We start from the raw sequence: 19334 nt of genomic DNA on the forward strand, positions 1-19334 counted from the left end.
ACACCACGTTTGGAGGAGAAATGACACTGCACATCACCCTAAAAACACCATACCAGCAGTCAAGTTCGGAGGTGGGAACATGATGGTGTGGGGCTGCTTTTCAGCGATTGGTACTGGTAAACTTCCCATTATTGAAGGAAGGATGAAGAGGCAAATGTACCAAGACATTCTTGACAAAAATCTGCCGCCATCTACGAGAATGATGAAAATGAAACAAGGGTGGGCATTTCAGCAGGAAATTGATCCAAAACATACTGCCAAGGAAACTCTCAATTGGTTTCAAAGAAAACAAATAAAGCTGCTAGAATGGCGCTGCAATCACCTGACTTCTATGGAATCTATGGAAAGAACTGAAACTCAAGGTCTATAAAAGAAGCCCACGGAACCTTCAAGATTTGAAAACTCCTTGTGTGGAGGAAGGGACCAAAATCACACCAGAGCAATGCATGTGACTAGTTTCTCCATACACAGGCTTTTGTACAAAGTAGTAAATAAATACCAGTTGGCGTGTTCAATACTTTTTCCCTGTGTCATTTCACATTATTACACATAATTTCTGATCTTATTTGTTCTACTTTCTTTGTATGTGTGGATTACTTGGGTTGTTCCCAACATCTGGTGAAATTTTCATGTCAATAGCACCATTGGAAATATATTTAGTGAGAAAAATGGTGACGTGTTCAATACTTCTTTTAGCCGCTGTAGAAACTGTAGCTGCATGAGCTACTTGCCAGACATCACAAGACCTATACAGAAAATTGGTCCACTACGGATAAGTAATTGGTAAGTAATTTTATTTTACCAACCTTTCATATAGAAATGCAAATCTCATTGCGCAGTACTGCTTAATGGATAATGGCTTCTTTATACTCTGTGAAATAATACTGTCACACCTGATTAAAATAATAATAAATCGAATAACTCAAAAGTGACATAATTTTCCATTTTATTTACTTGTAGACACGGCTGGTGGGTCATTTGCTTTCATGGTTGATGGAAAATATATTAGGATTAATTTTCCAGTGAAGGTGATGTACAATATGGACAATAACTGTGTGTGTATTGTCTTAGTTCTCCAAACTCTTAACACGAATATGTAAAATAAATTGAAAACTTGGACTGAGTCCCCGAGAGGCAATTAGTGACCAGCAAAAAGAAAAATTATTTAAAAAGCAGCTATGTGTATAAAATAAGCTTGACCGATATGACGTTTGACCTTGCATCTTGGATTGGACAGCAATCAAATTCAAAAGGGATCTTGAACTTTCAAAGAGAAATATTGTCCGAATTTTGGCCTCGTCGAGTGTATGTACGTTTACCATTTAACCGCTGACGTGAGTTTGTTTGGCCACTTCACCTTCCCCCTTACACCAGACTACACAAGAGGATGTATAAATTAAGGACCAAAGGAGAAGACACAAAAGACAAATGGTAGCTGACATGTTGTAATAGTTTTGTATTACTTGATTGTGCATTGATTTGGTTGCAGTAATTTGCATGATTCATACTTGCATGTTGGAAAACCCTTCTTGATACAATCGATAACTGTGAGAAAATATTATTGCAATGCTTCCACAATAGATGCACCTTTTTCCAAAATGATGAAAAAATATGATGCAAAGAACTCACCAAAAGCTGTGCTGCGGTTTGTCAGCCCCGAGTAGGCATTGCCGCTGGGGGATGATGTGGCTGGGGATGACAGAGGACTGTAGGAAGCCGGATCGGTCTGGTAGCTGTGGCCCGTACCAATACCAAAAGGACTGGACTGGGCTTTACTGGACTGTAATGTATATAGATAGATAGTGGTTAGATATTTGACAAAAAACAATGAATTTGTGAGCTATTATCGCAACCCTTTGGGGGAAATGCAAATGCAATTAAAGCAATTTGAAAAAAATTGTTAAACACTAAAACATAAACAGTACACCAAGGATATCTTTTAAAAAGTTAGCCAAACTTCATAAAATGAATTTGCTTGCTTGATAGAAAAGAGCAGCCAGCTAAATGTTTACTTTTTATGTGATTTCACACCACTATCAGTCAGTAATAAAGTATGCAAAAGACTGTCAGTTTTACGTGTGAATGTACAAAACAAAAGACTGCAGACAAGTTCAACAATATGGGACATCTGGACCATCTGGAGCTCTATCTTTTGTGCAATGTGAGCTCTGACTTGAATGATTTCATCCAATGCCCATTCAACATCCATTCCAATAAAATTTAACCAAACTAGCCTGGAAACCAGAACAATCTGTGAAGTTTATTTGCCCTCGCAGATGGGTGCCTCATCCTGTTCGGACAGATTTATATTGTGTTTGGAGCAACCTTTGACTGAAAAGGCCAAAAAGGGACTCAAAACTTGGTCAGGCTCTAAACTTGAATATGATGTCAGATTTTACCATCTGTTTAGAGGTGGTGAACATCAGCCCTCTTTCCCTCTAAATTATCTCACTGCAATGAGTTGATTCATTTGCTGGAAACTTTCATTAACCCTTACCTTGTGTTGTATGGATTTAGTTTTAAAGTAGGCTAAGTTCCCACAGTGTGCATGTGTAAACACACTGACACGCACACCAAACAAAGACTTAATTCATCTGGCATCAAAGATGGAACGGGGATGCTAAGGAAATTGCTGAGGAAATCCTTTGGGAGCTCTGGAAACCCCACCATAAACCTACGACTGACAGCGTATCTTTGTTTGTACTGTATGTGTGCGTGCGTAATACCTGGCCAGAGAAGGGGGGTCGATTTCCTGACCAAGCGACTTGACCTGGGTTGAGCTGTCTTGATATCTGAGCTAGATTCTGATTGGATGAACTGGATGGTTGAATGTCATTCACACCTGGGACATGGATCACAGAGGAACTGGAAATAGAGAAATAGAGAGGTAGGCACACCCACCCACCCACACTGTAATATAACAACTGTGAAAATGACAAAATGATAGTAAAATGCATGTCATCAGTGACAATGACATGTACCTGAAGCTTTTTCCGGAGTGCCCCTGCTGGAATGGAGAACTCTGGGAGTAGAGCTGCTGTCCTCCTGCTGTCGAGGAGGGAACCATCATCTTCTTATCTCCCGCTAGGCACATACACACAAACACCAGATTTAAATTATAGTTAATAACCGGGGAAGAGAAAAACAGGAGGCATAAAGCTGTGAAAAGCTGTGAAAGCTGCAATTAGCAAACAAATTAGGACAAAAAAAATAGGAACCTTCAGGATTTGAGTAACTATAATGCTTTATAAACAAGACGTGAAATGACATTTCACATAGCGGTCTATCTAGTGTGAGTATGTCGTACAGCCGGTGATGCTGGTGTACATCTCAGTAAAGCGTGGGTCTCTCTCCTGGGAGAAAAGGGCTTCTGGTTTGTCGATGCTCTTCCCTGCCTCATGTACTCCACTGCTCACACTAGCCACAGGAACCTGGCAGTTGGGGTGACAAGAGCATTTCAGCTTGAAGTAAAGTCACAAAGAATCCACATCACTTTCATATTCATAGGTTTTTGAGCAATTATGATTATTTCCTCATAAATAAATGCATCTTCCTTACCATATTGGTTGAGTTTTGAAGTTTAAGTCTGCTTACCTGGGAAAGATCGTAAGCAGTCAGACCGTCTCTCTGGTGAACCTCTAGCTCTGCCTGTTGCTGCTGAAGCTGCCTGGAAAGAAACAACATCAAAAATATAGTAATATATGAGTAAAGTGGTGCTTGTGAATCAATTTGTCATCTTTATCAACTAATTACTGGCAAGCCTGTTAAGAAAACAGAGCCTTAAAAATCTTACAAACACACTACGTTTCATACACAAGTACATCAAAGGTGTATTTATACAGGTTTAGAAACAAATGCATAGTTAGCTTTAACTAGCCCTTTTTTCATCATAGCCCTTTATGGCTTCAATTATCAAAGACTCATGTTAAGCAACAATGTGGATAACAAAGTCAAAATCTTCTGCCCATTGGAATTTGCACAAGCTTTAAGTGACAATCATGAAACCAAAGAAACTTAAAAAAAAAAAAACAATTGACTGACTCAACCACCGTGCTGCCCCACCCCATCATGCTAACTGCAATTTGCATCAGTATTATTGTAATTAAACTTTACACCGATTTTATCCGCCTGATCGATATCGGCCGATAATTAGCATTTTATGCTGATCGGCTTTCATGTCATAATTCGCCGATCCGATCAATGACGTCATTGATCGACTCCGCAAAAGACATTTACTCCGTGTCGCCATCGTGCACAGTATATTATATTTTTAGCCTTGTCGCATGTCTTTTGACGAAGTCCTGTAAATATCTGATGGCAAATTAAAAAAACATGTCGGCGGTGTGGGACAAACAACACGTCTGAGACAGACAACACGTAATGCCCGGATCAGACTACAAGACAAATTTGCTCTTTCAGGATTGCACGATGTCAGACTACTGCAATAAAATCGTGTATTCCGATACCACCGCATCCCGTTTTTTACGATCATTGGGCTTTATCTTGTCAACTCAAATGCAACCGGATACACTCAACAAGAGTGGATCGCGCCGACTGTATTGTAAGAACAAAATGAGGAAAAACGTGTGTTGGTGGTCACCAGTGCTCAGGACAAGAGAGGACGTTCGTTTAAGGATTGCTTGAGGTATGTTCACGTACTTTTAATACGATACGGCTCGCAAGCAGGCAACAAATACGTTATGTGGCCTAGCAAGCTACTGCTAGCACTGACGGTTGTACGTAAACATGCCGCCGTTCTGTCGAATGATGCTCTAAAGTTTCGGAGTGGGGGAAGTAATTTAATTACAATAAACTCATTTAATTACAGTAAGTTAGCACCCATTATTTCTGTCATGTTGTAATGTTGGTTTGACTTGACTGATTTGAATACACGATCTGACTACAGAAGTGATTTGCAACCTTTATGGAGCCAAGGAACATATTTTACAATTGAAAAATCTCACGGCACACTAACAAACAAAAATGTCACAAAATACATTAATCGGATACATTAATTACTGTATTTACTTCCTGCCATCTACACAACCCCAATTCCAATGAAGTTGGGACATTAATAAAAACAGAATACAATGATTTGCAAATCATATTCAACCTATATTTTATCGAATACACTAAAAAGACAAGATATTTAATGTTCAAACTGTTAAACTTTATTGTTTTTAGAAAATAATCATTAACTTATAATTTTATAGCTGAAACACGTTCTAAAAAAGCTGGGACAGGTGGCAAAAAAGACTGGGAAAGTTGAGGAATGCTCATCAAACACCTGTTTGGAACATCCCACAGGTGAACAGGTTAATTGGGAAGCAAAGATGGGGCGAGGGTGTCACCTCTTTGTGAAGTAGTGCGTGAGAAAATAGTTGAACAGCTTAAGGACAATGTTCCGCAATGTACTATTGCAAGGAATTTAGGGATTTCATCATCTACAGTCCATAATATTATCAAAAGGTTCAGAGAATCTGGAGAAATCACTGCGTGTAAGCGGCAAGGCCAAAAACCAACATTGAATGCCCGCGACCTTCAATCCCTCAGGCGGCACTGCATCAAAAACCGACATCAATGTGTAAAGGATATCACCACATGGGCTCAGGAACACTTCAGAAAACCAATGTCAGTAAATACAGTTCGGCGCTACATCCGTAAGTGCAAATTGAAACTCTACTATGCAAACCAAAAGCCATTTATCAACTACACCCACAAACGCCGGCGGCTTCCTTGGGCCCGAGCTCATCTAAGATGGACTGATGCAAAATGTAAAAGTGTTCTGTAGTCCGACGAGTCCAAATTTCAAATTGTTTTTGGAAATTGTGGACATCGTGTCCTCCGGGCCAAAGAGGAAAAGAACCATTTGGACTGTTATGGATGCAAAGTTCCAAAGCAAGCATCTGTGATGGTATGGGGCTGTGTTAGAGCCAATGGCATGGGTAACTTACACATCTCTGAAGGCACCATTAATGCAGAAAGATGCATACAGGTTTTGGAGAAACATATGCTGCCATCCAAGCAACGTCGTTTTCATGGACACAGTGGTAAACATAACCCTGTCCCAGCTTTTTTGGAACGTGTTGCAGCCATAAAATTACAAGTTAATGATTATTTTCTAAAAACAATAAAGTTTACCAGTTTGAACATTAAATATCTTGTCTTTGTAGTGTATTCAATTAAATATAGGTTGAACATAATTTGAAAATCATTGTATTCTGTTTTTATTTATGTTTAACACATCCCAACTTCATTGGAATTGGGGTTGTAATAGAAGACCATTCATTTGTTCTGTCTGACACTATGCCTCACTGGCATAAATAGATGAACAAAGATACATTATTTATTGTAAATATTTTTAAGTACACAAGTATATACAGTAAATGAACAGGTCATTTAAATAGACACATTCCTCCATCTTGTGATCGGATCGGTGACAGGTTATCGTTTTTTTTAAACTCGCTGATCGGTGATTGGCCCCAAAAATCCTGGTCGTGTAAAGCCTAATTGTAATGTAACTACAGCTACAGTACAGTAGAGTACAGTACAATACAATACAGTACAGTATTTGTTGTTACAAATAAGACACCATTTTCAAATGAAATATACACTATACACATACTAGCCTTATGTCACTATTTTTAGTCAAGATTCACAAAAGAAATGAATATAGTGTGGAAATATTTTTTTTTCTAAATTTCAAATAGTGCTGACATTATGAGCACAAACCACTGACTCATATTAGCCATTTCCCTTTGGGACTCACAAATCATTATCAGGGATCAGCCTGCTTGTCCCCCACAAACACACAAAACAACTCACTTATTACTCCCTATGGCGACAGGCGGAAAGAAGCTTACAAATATCACCACCTCATGATGATCGTCCAGAGGCATGAAACTGTCAGATGTGGCCCCCGCACCATACAATGTCCAGGTCTACACTGTGCAGGCAATGAACTTGCATGAAATCTTCACTTCATTTTATTGGATGAAAGCTCAGAGTAGGAAGATTATTGGGAATGTCAGGAGTGCTACATACCAGAAAACAACCTGAGCATATGTAGCTGATGATAAAGTCCACAAGTTGTCCAGCTGTTCAGTTTCCTTGTGTGTGTGCTCATCCACTCCATAATTGCACCTTCATGCCTTATCGATGAGCCTACCCACGGTAACACTACTGCCCCCTACTGCCTAACACTTTTGCATGTCAATGGTAGGTTATCGCTGCATGCACTGGCCATTAACAATAGGAAAATATAAGAATAACAACAAGACGCCATGCAAAACCTGTATCAGAAACCCTTCATTTGCAAATTAGCACTTCAAACTGTTGATTGACATTGTGTGACGCTGATAGTAGTTTCAATTAATGGTTAATTTTTGGTTATGTAGTTTGCACTCGTGGTATAGAACTATGTTGTATCATATTGAGAGGTGTTTATAATATGTACATTATATTGCAGTTCTCCTCCACTACCCAATAGAATATGAAGCAGAATACGAAACTAATAAAAATCCAGTAATGAAGTGGCTGGTGAGTATAAAGTTGATATAAACTGACTTTAACAAGAGACCACCTTGCAGTTGTATTACACAGCTGCAATGGTAGGCAGCATGTTGACACCATGTGTTACAAATGGAAAAAGCTGTAAAAATAGACAACATGCCACATTAGGAAAAAATGTTGCAAATTCAAATCAGTCTGTGAGGAAATAATGGTATATCATTGTTCTCTGGAGACAATTCTGTGTTTTGTGTTTGTTTACAAATATGATGCTCTGTGTCGTGTTGTCTCACTCTGCACGAAGTTTTGCAAGTCCGGACTTGTTCTCCAACTGATGATGTTTCATGCTTCATTTACGTTGGCATTTTCTCAAGCCCGCCTGATATAATATAAGCTAACAAAGAAGTTCAGAGTATGACTTTTTGAGTTCAAGTCAAAACATGGTTAGCGAGCCAGAGCTACCATGACCTAACCAGTTCAATAACTTTACTAATGAATGTGTTGGCTATTGGCAGGGATACGTCAGTAACTACAAACTATATGCTTATAAGGAGATCTGGGTACGTATCTGTAATGGGATGTATCAAACAAAAGTGTATGCAGTGTTGTGTCAGCATACAGGCAGTAATTTCTATCGACTTATTCAGGTAAAGGCAAAGCAACATCAGTTATCTTTCAGTAACTGTGTAGCGAGGAGTGCGTAATTGCCTCAGTGACAGAACAATGGTGACAAGATGGTGAAGATTGGTGGAAAAAACTGAAAGAGCCAGCCCTTTGGGCATGCAAATTAGAAAAGCCAAATTGCTGCTGGGCTGTTCACACCTGAGTTGGGATATTAGTTCAAACTAATCCAGCCGCTCGGCTACCCTTGAGGCATTGTAGGTAGAAAAGCCAAATGTCTGGGCTGGTGGCCACCTGGCCGAGAGGCCATTGTCTGTCCATCAGAGTTGTTGGGTGATAACTCCCTCATTGATATTCCATTCAGTTGTAAAGTGGTCGTGGAGTTACCTAACGGTCAAGGAGGCCGTGCTGTTTGTTGGAGGCAGAATTATTGAGTTTCTTTGGAATGGGCGAAAAGACAGCATTGTAAGAAGGAGATGGGTGACGTCGTAAGGCCCCTTCTCTGTTAAGCGATGGTTTTTCCACTAGGCTTTACACAATCAGGATTTTTGGGGCCGATCAAACCTCATCACGTTTTTTTTTTGGGGGGGGGGGGGGGAATGTTGATTAACAATAGTGATATAATGCCTGTGGCATATACTAAATATTACATTTAGCACAGTCTCTGTAAAGTTTGCCTGCATTGCACTTCTTACTTTTGACACTGTGACGCAGCTCTTACTAGGCAGGAAAGTGTCAGACCTTTGGTCGGCGACGATAGTCACACAAAGTTTTCACTTTTAAATGACCACACCTGTGAATATTATCATTCATCCAGGTCATTGAATCAATTGCAACTGGACTGTTCTGTTTGTCTTAGAAGAGGTTTCACCTCTCATCAGTTCATGCAAAAAGGCTTAGTTAGGACGCATCAGCCAGTTTTTGTGTGGAAAATTCAACTCGACAGTTAAGCCGCCTAGCCGAGAGGCCATTTTCTGTGCACCTGAGCCGGTGGGTGGAAACTCCCTCATTGTAATTCCAGTCAGTTGTAAAGTGGTCGTGGAGTTACCTAACGGTCAAGGAGGGCGTGGTGTTTGTTGGAGGCAGAATTATTGTGTTTCTTTGGAATGGACGAAAGGACGGCATTGTAAGTGATGGTTTTTCCACTAGGGTTTACACCATCAGGATATTTGCGGCCGATCACAGAGTTTAAAAAAAAATGATAACCAACTACCGATCCGATCACAAGATGGAGAAATATGTCTATTTACATGTCTTGTCCATTTACTGTGTATACTTGTGTACTGTAAAATGAGTATCTTCAAAAGTATTCTCTAGCATATTAGACAAAAGGTAAAACATCAATGACCTCTAGGGGGCATTCAAAGATTGCCCACTGACATAAGTTTAAAGTTCAGTCAGGTCAAACCAAAATTACTTGAGACAGAAATAATGGGTGTGAATTTACTGTAATTAAATTACTTCATTGTAATTAAATTGCTTACTTCACTGATGACCAAATGTCTGTGGTGAAGCCAAGCGAAGGACTGTCTTCTTCAAGTGCATTTCCCGGTGCAGCTCTTTTAGGCTGGTCTCGCCACAGTATGTGTGCATGTGGAAGACATAGCGTGGATCAAAATGTGCTAGCAACCTTTGAAATGGAGGTCGGCCAGCACAATGACCACCATCAGCTTCCGCATGCCAACTCTAACTTTCTCACTGTCCCGGCAATATGGATGGGTGTTGTCCAGCATTGTTTGTGTTAGCATCCGATTGGTTTTTAGCTTTTCCTTTTCCATGCTGCGTTGCTTGAACGCGGTATACTCCTCTTGTGTACATTCTTCAGGTGCCTGATCAAATTTGTTGTGTTGAAGTATTTAGCTGACATTCCCCCACGAGGTACTTAAGTTTTGCACAGTTTGCAAATGGCATTTGTGTTGTTTGTCTCAGACACCGCAGAAAAGTCCCACACCGCCGACATGTTTTTTTTCACCGACAAGATGTAAAAAAAACAAAAAACTTTATTGGCCATCAGGTATTTACAGTACTACGTCTCAAGACGTGACAAGGCTAAAAGTAAACCAGCTTTTGGATTCAAACATATATGACGGTGCCGCAGAGTAAATGCCTTTTGCGGAGCCTAGTAATGACGTTATTGATTGGATCGGCGAATGATGACATTAAAGCCGACCAGCTGATCTGCATAAAATGCTAATTATCGGCCCATACCAATCAAGCCAATCTATTTTCCACCTTCGTGTATTTGGCTTCTCTCACTCCTCTTTCAAACCATCTGTCTTCCCTGTCCAGAATATACACATTTTTGTTCTCAAAAGAGTGCTGTTTTTCTTGGAGACGCAGGTGGACAGCTGAGTCTTGACCTGAGTAGTCTGCCTGGAAGGCCTTAACAAGCTCCATGTGCTTAGCACTACGTTTTGTCTGATGCTCCAGACGCCCACCAGGCTGGCCTCGATGGGACACGTCCTGTTGTTCGTGTCAACCTCCAGAATGACTTGTACAAGACTACCCGTCATGTTGCATGTCCTGTGTCGTGTCACCATTGAGCCAGTCCATTGATCTAGTATCTTTATTTTGCCTTTTTGTTAATAAATCACTTTTTTTATACCCTGCACTCCTGCCTGGTCTTCCCTGTGCATGGGGGCTACTTTTACCACCACGACGAACCCCCAAACGTGATATTCATTATCTCAAAACATTGTTTAATATTCCTTATGAACCAATATAGATTATTGAAGAAAGAAATGTTAGCCCTCTGAAAAGTATGTTCATTCATAGGTACGGTTGGGCATCGAGAATTGAGAACCGATTGGAACCGGGCCTAATATTACGGTTCTCCCGGAATCGTTCAAACTTAAAAATTTTGGTTCCCAGTTTCAGTGTCTATCGTCCGCCGACCCCGAAGACGAAAGTGGCGAAAACCAACGAAGAAGAGGCAAAAACCAACGAAGAAGAATGCGCATGAAGACGTGCTTGTGCCCAACAGCAGCGGCGAACAAAAATGTGTCTTAAATATGTTAAAATAAATAAAATAATGTCGCCTCAGTGCAACACTTGGAATTAGATTATATTGTGTAGAAGTCTGACGTGGTTCCTCCCGCTCCGAGCGGAACTTCAGTCAAGTCAAATTGGGTGAGTGAAACAATAAAATACGTCTCGGCTGAAATTGAGGCAGCTAACTAGTTGAACGGTGTGTTGCGGTCTTGCACTGATGGTTTTTAGCGTTTATTTTAGTTTTCAAACCAACATAAGAGCTGAGAAACAAAAATTAAGTATCAATGACTTGACCATACTGGAAAGAAAGTAGAAACAGTCATTCACAAAATTCACAAAAACAGTATCATAAACACTAACTTTGTGTCTCACGGTGGGTTGGTGAAGGAATCAATGTTTTACAGAGCAGTAGGTTCCATTTATTACTCTTTTTCGTTTTACTTTCGTTTTTCCCGGTGTCGTGTGAAGTTAGTTTTCGTGGCAAGGTTCCGGTGTGAACCATTCAAAATAATTGGCTACATGCTTAAAACAGGAAGTCAAGTTAAAACTTGCACATATAAACCATTTGACGTCGCAAATAACTATTTTATATATACTATATTTAACTTTTAGCTGAAACAATAATTAATGAATATTAAGTCAATTGGGTTTTGGGTTAGTTCCACAGACATTGCCTTTTATTTCATAGGTTTGATCTTGATACTGGTTATAAAGAACGCAGAGTCAAATGTTCATTTTAGTTCATTCTGCAGGCTGCTAAGAAAATGGATGTGGATTATGGATGTTCATAATTTGGACACCCTTTATTTATTTTTTTTGACCCAGCCCCCTAAAAGAATCGGAATTGAGAATCGTTTGGAACCAGAATCGAAATGAGAAACAGGTATCGGGACCAGAATCGCTCAAATTCAAACGATGCCCGACCCTATTCACAGGCTGTCAATACTTAGTAGTGCCCCATTTGCATGAATTACTGCATCATTGTGGTGTGGCATGGAGGCAAACACCCTATGACACTGCTGATGTGTTATGGAAGCCCAGGTTGCTCTTGCTCTTGGCAATGGTCTGGTGAGTTCGCTGGCAAATTGAGCACAGTGGTCATTTCATCAGTTTTGGTTGGTTTTGTTCTCTAAACCTTCCTTGAAAACAGCTGTGTTGAATTTGGACTTCAGAAAACTTTGTAAAACAATACCTGCAGATGACATGGCACCTCAAACCATCACTGACTGTGGAAACTTCCATCCATGCATTTTCTAAGCCGCTTATCCTCACAAGGGCCGCTGGAGTGCTGGAGCCTATCCCAGCTATCGTCAGGCAGGAGGCGGGGTACACCCTGAACTGGTTGCCAGCCAATCGCAGGGCGCATAGAAACAAACAGCCATCTACACTCACATTCACACCGATGGGTAATTTAGAGTCTTCAATTAACCGAGCATGCATGTTTTTTGGATGTGGGAGGAAACCGGAGTGCCCAGAGAAAACCCACGCAGGCACGGGGAGAACATGCAAACTCCACAAAGGCGGGGCCGGGGATTGAACGCTCTAACCAGTCATCCACCGTACCGCCTGTGGAAACAGGACTTCAGCGACTTAGATTGTTTGCCTCTGCACTCTTTCTCCAGACTGTCCTTTATTTCCAATGAAATTCAAAAAATTACTTTCATTTGAAAATAGGACTTCGGACCCGAGCTGTAGTCTAGTTAAGCCCAGGTAAGACACGACTGATGTCTCTGGTTCAGGAAGGGGTTGACCCAAGGAATGCAATACCAAATTCCTTGCTACGTTTATGCACAGTGGCTCTTGATACACTGATTCCATCCTCAGTCCACCCCAAGTGAAGTCCCCCAAAATGTACTCGACAATCCTCAAGGCTGCGGTTATCCCTGTTTGTGCATCTTTGTGTACCACACTTTTTCCTTCGACCCAACTTGTGATTAATGTGCTTGGATACTGCAATCTGTGAAAAGTCATGCTTCTTGAGCAATAACTAGCAATAATGCTTTGGTTTGCCTCACTTGTGGCGGTGGATGGGTTGGGTGGCAATTTGTACGCGCCAGAGCAAAGTAGCAAGTGAGCCAAGATGGCGGTGCGGACATGTCATCTGCATCACGCGCATCATCATCTCAAATGTCAAAATTAAAACTCAGCACTCTATTTTGCAAACAAGTAACATTGCTGATAGATTGAATTGGATAGTTCATGTATGGACAAGGTTTCCATTTCAATGTGCTTGTTTGTGTCTTCTCTTGTATGCTATTTATATTCCATATTTATATTTCCTATATCCACAATTTCTGCTGAAACAATGCACATTTCCTTATTGTGGGACTAATAAAGGTGATCTTATATTACAAATATTCATTAGTAATCATAATATTTTTTTTAAACCGCCCACATTCTGAAGTGACGTACTAATTAATTTCCTGATCAAATGCGGCGTCCTGTGTGGACGTGTATTATTTTATATTGATATCTCTGAACACGTAATAATTGACCTGTTATTTTGTTGATCATTTTTTTGTTGATCAGTTGATTGAACAGGCTGTTTCGGTGATACAAGAATTTCAGCCTAACACTGAAAATGCAGCTTTGGGCCATTTTTCGGAGGATGAAAAGTTTCAGTGACTTAGAAATTTGTACTGGCTCGAGCAGACCAGTGTCTATACATAGGTGGTGGCCCGACACAGCGGTGTAGTGGCCCCGGGCCACCGTTAATGTTGAACCCTGCGTCGCCCTCCAGCTAACAGCAGAAAGTCCAATGCTACTACAAAGTCGCTTATCATTTACAGTGGACCACCGTATATTCGCGGTTTCGCACTCGCGGAGTCACTCGCTGTTTTTTTTTTTTTTTTTTTTTGAATTGGAGTCGTGCATTTTGGGTCCTGTCCTTTGTTCCGTTCATGACGGCTTTAGTACAGATAGCCTATACAGTCAGGCAGGAGGCGGGGGACAGTTTAAAAAAAGAGAGGTTTAACAAACGGGCAGAGGTCGGTACACAGGCAGGCAAGGAATGCTGGAACGTGACAACAAGGTACAACGAACTGGCGACCAGAAAGAATGAGACACGAGGTTAAATGCATGGGGTAATTAGGGTAAACGACGCACAAGTGGTGAAGATGCTCTCAGGAGCAGGTGTGGACGAGACAACAACCATAACAAGGGAAGACAACAACCATAACACACACCCATGACAGTACCCCTCCCCCTTAACGGCCGGCCCCGGAGCCCCAGGATGCGCAACGTGGAAGTCCCGAATGAGTGAGTCATCAACGATAAACCGAGACGGCACCCATGAACGTTCCTCAGGCCCGTAACCCTCCCAGTCCACCAGATATTGAAACCCCCTCCCCCTCCGACGAGACGACAACAGCCGCCTCACCGTGAAGACAGGGCCCCTGTCCACGAAACGGAGGGGCGGAGGGAGCCTGGAAGGCGGGACCAGAGGGGACTCCCGGGCGGGCTTGAGCAGGCTGACGTGAAATGCAGGGTGGACCCGCATCGACCTTTGGAGCCTAAGCTTCATGGTGACAGGGTTGATGACATTTGTGATGGGGAAGGGCCCAACAAACCTTTGTATGTCCTTGGATGACGGAATTTCATTTGAAACATTACCCTGAACATTACATGGAGGCTTGAAACAGTTCTGGGCGCAATTGCTGCCCCATGACATAACATGCCCAGAGGACCAGTCAATTTGGTGGTTATGTAATTTCAACCAAGGGTTCCCTAAAATAAGGTCATAATTCATCCATCCATCCATTTTCTGAGCCGCTTCTCCTCACTAGGGTCGCGGGCGTGATGGAGCCTATCCCAGCTGTCATCGGGCAGGAGGCGGGGTACACCCTGAACTGGTTGCCAGCCAATCGCAGGGCAAGGTCATAATTCATAGCGTCAAAAACATGAAAACTAATGCGTTCTGAGTGAGAACCAGGAAATGTTAATGTGAGTGTTTGGGTGGGGTGAGGGATCTTGCCCATAAAACTGCCGTCTGCAGCGTTGCGGTGGCGTCTTAATTGAAAGGTTCTAAGGTGCATACGTCTAACGAGGAGGGAGTTGAGTAAATTTGCGTCAGAACCAGAGTCAATAAATACAGATGTATGAATCTCGATCTGGAGAGCATAGTGTTACTTTAGGAAGAACCTGGGTAGGGTCTTCCTGAATGATATTTAGACTCACCGCTCCTGTGCCCTTGTTACCGGCACCGGCAACTTTGACGTGACAGTTGCTCACGGAATGACCCAACTGCCCGCTGTAGAAGCACCGCCCTTCCCTCAGCCGGCGTTGACGTTCCTCAGGGGAGAGACGTAACCTGCCCAGTTGCATGGGTTGCATGGGTGGATTTAGACTGGCAACAGGGGATCTGCCTTGGTTTGGCTGGTCACTGAGGCTCGTCCTCCAAGTGCGCGGTGACGCATCCTTCCGCCAATCTCCGTCCAGCTCGCAATCCAAAAGGCTTTTGTCGATCTTTATGGCGAGAGCGATGAGAGTGTCCAAGTCGGTCGGCAGGTCTAGTGGGATCAAATTATCCTTGACGGCGGGGGAAAGTCCTTGAAAAAAAATGCATCGAGTAGTGCCCTGTTATTCCACTGACTCTCAGCTGCTAGAATGCGAAACTCAATCGCGTAATCTGACACCCTGCGCTTGGCTTGTTGTAAGGTGACGAGGGAGCGAGCTGCCTCACGATCTGGTGTGGAATACAGAAAAAACATGCTCCATAGTCTTTACAAAAAAAAACCCAAGAATGATACGTAGCAGAATTGCGGCTCCATTCAGCAGTAGCCCACGCCTCTGCACGACCAGTCAGGTGGAAATGACAAAAGCGATCTTTGCCCGCTCGGTGGGGAAGGCAGCTGCCTTCAGCTCAAAGTGGAGTTCACACTGAGTGATGAACGGCTTAATATTTCCAGAATCTCCAGAGAACCTCTCCGGTCGAGAGAGCTGTGTGCAGACAGCAGCGGATGTGGCAGGTGGCGGCATGGTTACTGCTTCACATGGAAACGGTGGTACAGTGGCTGCATCGGGTGCTGTGCCAGCTGGTTCCTTCTTCTGAACCATATTCATTAGGACTTCAAACTGTGAGCCCACCTGTCTCATCATAGTGTCCTGATGCTCTGACAGTCCCTTTAGATGAAGGTGGAGGGCAGCAAGCTGCTCATCCTGCTTCGAGATGCGTTGACCCTGCACTTGAAGGGCTTTGCGCACCGGGTCTGAGTCTGCTGGGTCCATGTTATGGCCAGTTTGTTCTGTCATGAACGGAACAAAGGACAGGACCCAAAATGCACGACTCCAATTCAAATGGACAGTTTAAAAAAAGAGAGGTTTAATAAACGGGCAGAGGTCGGTACACAGGCAGGCAATCCGCAAAGGCAACAGTATCCAAAAAACATGAGGCAAAAAGGCAAGGTCAATTATCAGAAAAGGGTCTAGGCTTACTATGAGTCGGTGACGTGGAAACAAGGAACGCTGGAACGTGACAACAAGGTACAACGAACTGGCGACCAGAAAGAGTGAGACACGAGGTTAAATGCATGGGGTAATTAGGGTAAACGAGGCACAGGTGGGGAAGATGCTCTCAGGAGCAGGTGTGGACGAGACAACAACCATAACAAGGGAAGACAACAACCATAACACACACCCATGACATAAGCATTTGCAAAGATGTACTGAGACGCTGAGAAATATACTACAACTTTAGAAAAGAATGACAAATTTAATTTCGGTTGTGAACAAGTGTGAGATTTGTCCATATTATTTGAAGAAATTAATCTCGGTTTCACAAACTGAGCCAAACCAATTGAGAAAAAATTTAATAAAAAAATAATGTAATCATTTAAATGGCGGCACGATGGACGACTGGTTAGAGCGTTAGCCTCACAGAGTTCCCGGGTTCAATCCCCGGCCCCGCCTGTGTGGAGTTTGCATGTTCTCCCCGTGCCTGCGTGGGTTTTCTCCGTGCACTCCGGTTTCCTCCCACATCCCAAAAATATGCATTAATTGGAGACTCTAAATTGCCCGTAGGTGTGACTGTGAGTGCAAATGGTTGTTTGTTTGTATGTGCCCTGCGATTGGCTGGCAACCAGTTCAGGGTGTACCCCGCCTCCTGCCCGATGACAACTGGGATAGGCTCCAGCACGCCCGCGACCCTAGTGAGGAGAAGCGGCTCAGAAAATGGATGGATGAATAATTTAAATATTTATAATACAATAACAGCAACAATAATCATGAATAATAATGCTGTGAACATATTTATACTTTTAACCTAACTATACAAGACATAATTGATTTTCCTAAATGTCAAGGAGTACCAAACCGAACCGAAAACCGTGACTACAAAACCAAAATACGAACCGAACCGTGGATTTTGTGGTCCGTTCCACCTCTACTGTATATGCATGTGAAGATTATTTTCTTTCTTTTGTGAACACCGCCAGGGGACACAACTTCTGAGGCTTATATAGGGAGATGCCACATTTAAAATTTAGAACTGAAGAAGCCTTTTGGATTAAAGGTGAAAATGTTTTCGACAATGGCGGCACGGTGACCGACTGGTTAGCACATCTGCCTCACAGTTCTGAGGACCCGGGTTCAAATCCGGGCTTGTCTGTGTGGAGTTTGCATGTTCTCCCTGTGCCTGCGTGGGTTTAGATGTGCCCTGCGATTGGCTGGCGACCAGTTCAGGGTGTACCCCGCCTCTTGCCCGAAGATAACTGGAATAGGCTCAAACACGCACGCGACCCTAGTGAGGATAAGCGGTATGGAAAATGAATGAATGAATGAATTTTTTGGACATAGAAGAGTCCCGATGCCTTGATTGAACTTTTGCAAACTCCACTGTATATTAGTTTTACTTTTTGAAATAAACTACTGAAATAAATTAACTTTTCGACAATATTAAAATTTATTGAGATATGCATAGTCCACTAATCATCGTGTGACTGGGTTAATGAGACGACAGAGTACCTTGAAGGTAGAAAACTGCGATGAACTTATTTTTTTCATGTCATAGTAGTTGCCCACATGTATTTAAAACACTTGATTGTGTGTGTATGAGTAACTTACTTAACGTTGGTATTGGTGCAGATGACATATTCAATCTCATCGGAGTAGGGGTTCTGGAAGGTGAAGCTGCTGGTTCGGATCAACATCCACTCTCTGTTTTTCATGCGGAAACGGTACATCACAGACAGTACCTGACCTTTTAGCTTCACCACCTGCAGAATGACAATATTCAATATTTTGAGTACCTCACAACTGAGTCTTGACTTGCAACCAGTGGCCAAAATATATACTGTCACTCATAAAGTTTTGGAACACTCCAAGCAAATAAGCAATATTTGCTTATTTGTGTGCATCCTGTCTGAGTGTAGGCACGCTTTGGCCTATTTCCAACAGCAACGGAAAAGACACAGCCTATGAAACGTCTGTGTCAAATTGGGTTGAAAATCATTTCAGACAATTCTGAAAACTATTGCATACAGGCTTCCAGCAGGAAAAAAACAACACAGTATATATTTACATAATATGAAATAAATATATTGTGAAACACCAGTGAGTCTTATCAGCCTGGCTAACCAACATGCTGGCCATGTTGGGGAGGCAGTTGTGAGGGGGGGTTGCAACATTGCCACCAACAGCAGTGTACGTCCATAATATAAGTCATAACTTCATTTCTCAACTGATTTTCACGTTTACATTTTTGACAACACCAAAGCGTGTGGTATCAATACAGAACATGCATCCTTGATATTTTGGTTTTTCGTGCTGTCTACAAACATCGAATGCACACACACTTTGCCCCTACTAGCTTCAATGTTGCCATAGGCTCAAAGCATATTTATGGGCTCAAAAGGAATGTCGTATCTACCTGTTTTGCATAACTACGGTAATGATGGTAAAGGCACGCGTTTCCCAGAATGTAATGCAAGACACAATGTAATCAATTAATGGATTAAAGAAGATGTTTTAAGGATTAAAAAGACGTTACTCCTTGATGTATATGTATGTTTATATTACCAGCAGTTGAATCACATTTATGGTTGGTTTAAAGTATGTGGCACTGTCTGTTTTTTTTTTTTTTTAAATGAAACAGTGAGTTTAGGTTGTGTGTATTATAGTGACATCCCAGTCAATACAAACATTGGCAGCAAAGCCTCATAAGGCATTGCTTGGCAAAATCAAATGCTTTAGATTATGACTGGATGCACTTCCTTGTG

At 42.1% G+C, this 19334-nt stretch overlaps 1 protein-coding gene across 4 annotated transcripts in view; it reads right to left on the reverse strand.

Annotated features, from left to right (window-relative positions):
- arnt2 (aryl-hydrocarbon receptor nuclear translocator 2) overlaps positions 1–19334 on the reverse strand; it is a 108350-nt gene that overhangs the window by 13832 nt on the left and 75184 nt on the right. For all 4 annotated transcript variants that reach the window (XM_061758090.1, XM_061758082.1, XM_061758101.1 and 1 more), the window contains 6 exons: positions 18181–18332; positions 3595–3667; positions 3308–3431; positions 2982–3084; positions 2727–2865; positions 1630–1780 (listed from right to left, as the gene is read on the reverse strand). In XM_061758090.1, coding sequence (XP_061614074.1) covers positions 1630–1780; positions 2727–2865; positions 2982–3084; positions 3308–3431; positions 3595–3667; positions 18181–18332 — 742 coding nt within the window. The remainder of the gene's footprint in view (positions 1–1629; positions 1781–2726; positions 2866–2981; positions 3085–3307; positions 3432–3594; positions 3668–18180; positions 18333–19334) is intronic.

This window comes from Phyllopteryx taeniolatus, chromosome 2 (genome assembly GCF_024500385.1).
Source record: "Phyllopteryx taeniolatus isolate TA_2022b chromosome 2, UOR_Ptae_1.2, whole genome shotgun sequence".
Taxonomy (NCBI): domain Eukaryota; kingdom Metazoa; phylum Chordata; class Actinopteri; order Syngnathiformes; family Syngnathidae; genus Phyllopteryx; species Phyllopteryx taeniolatus.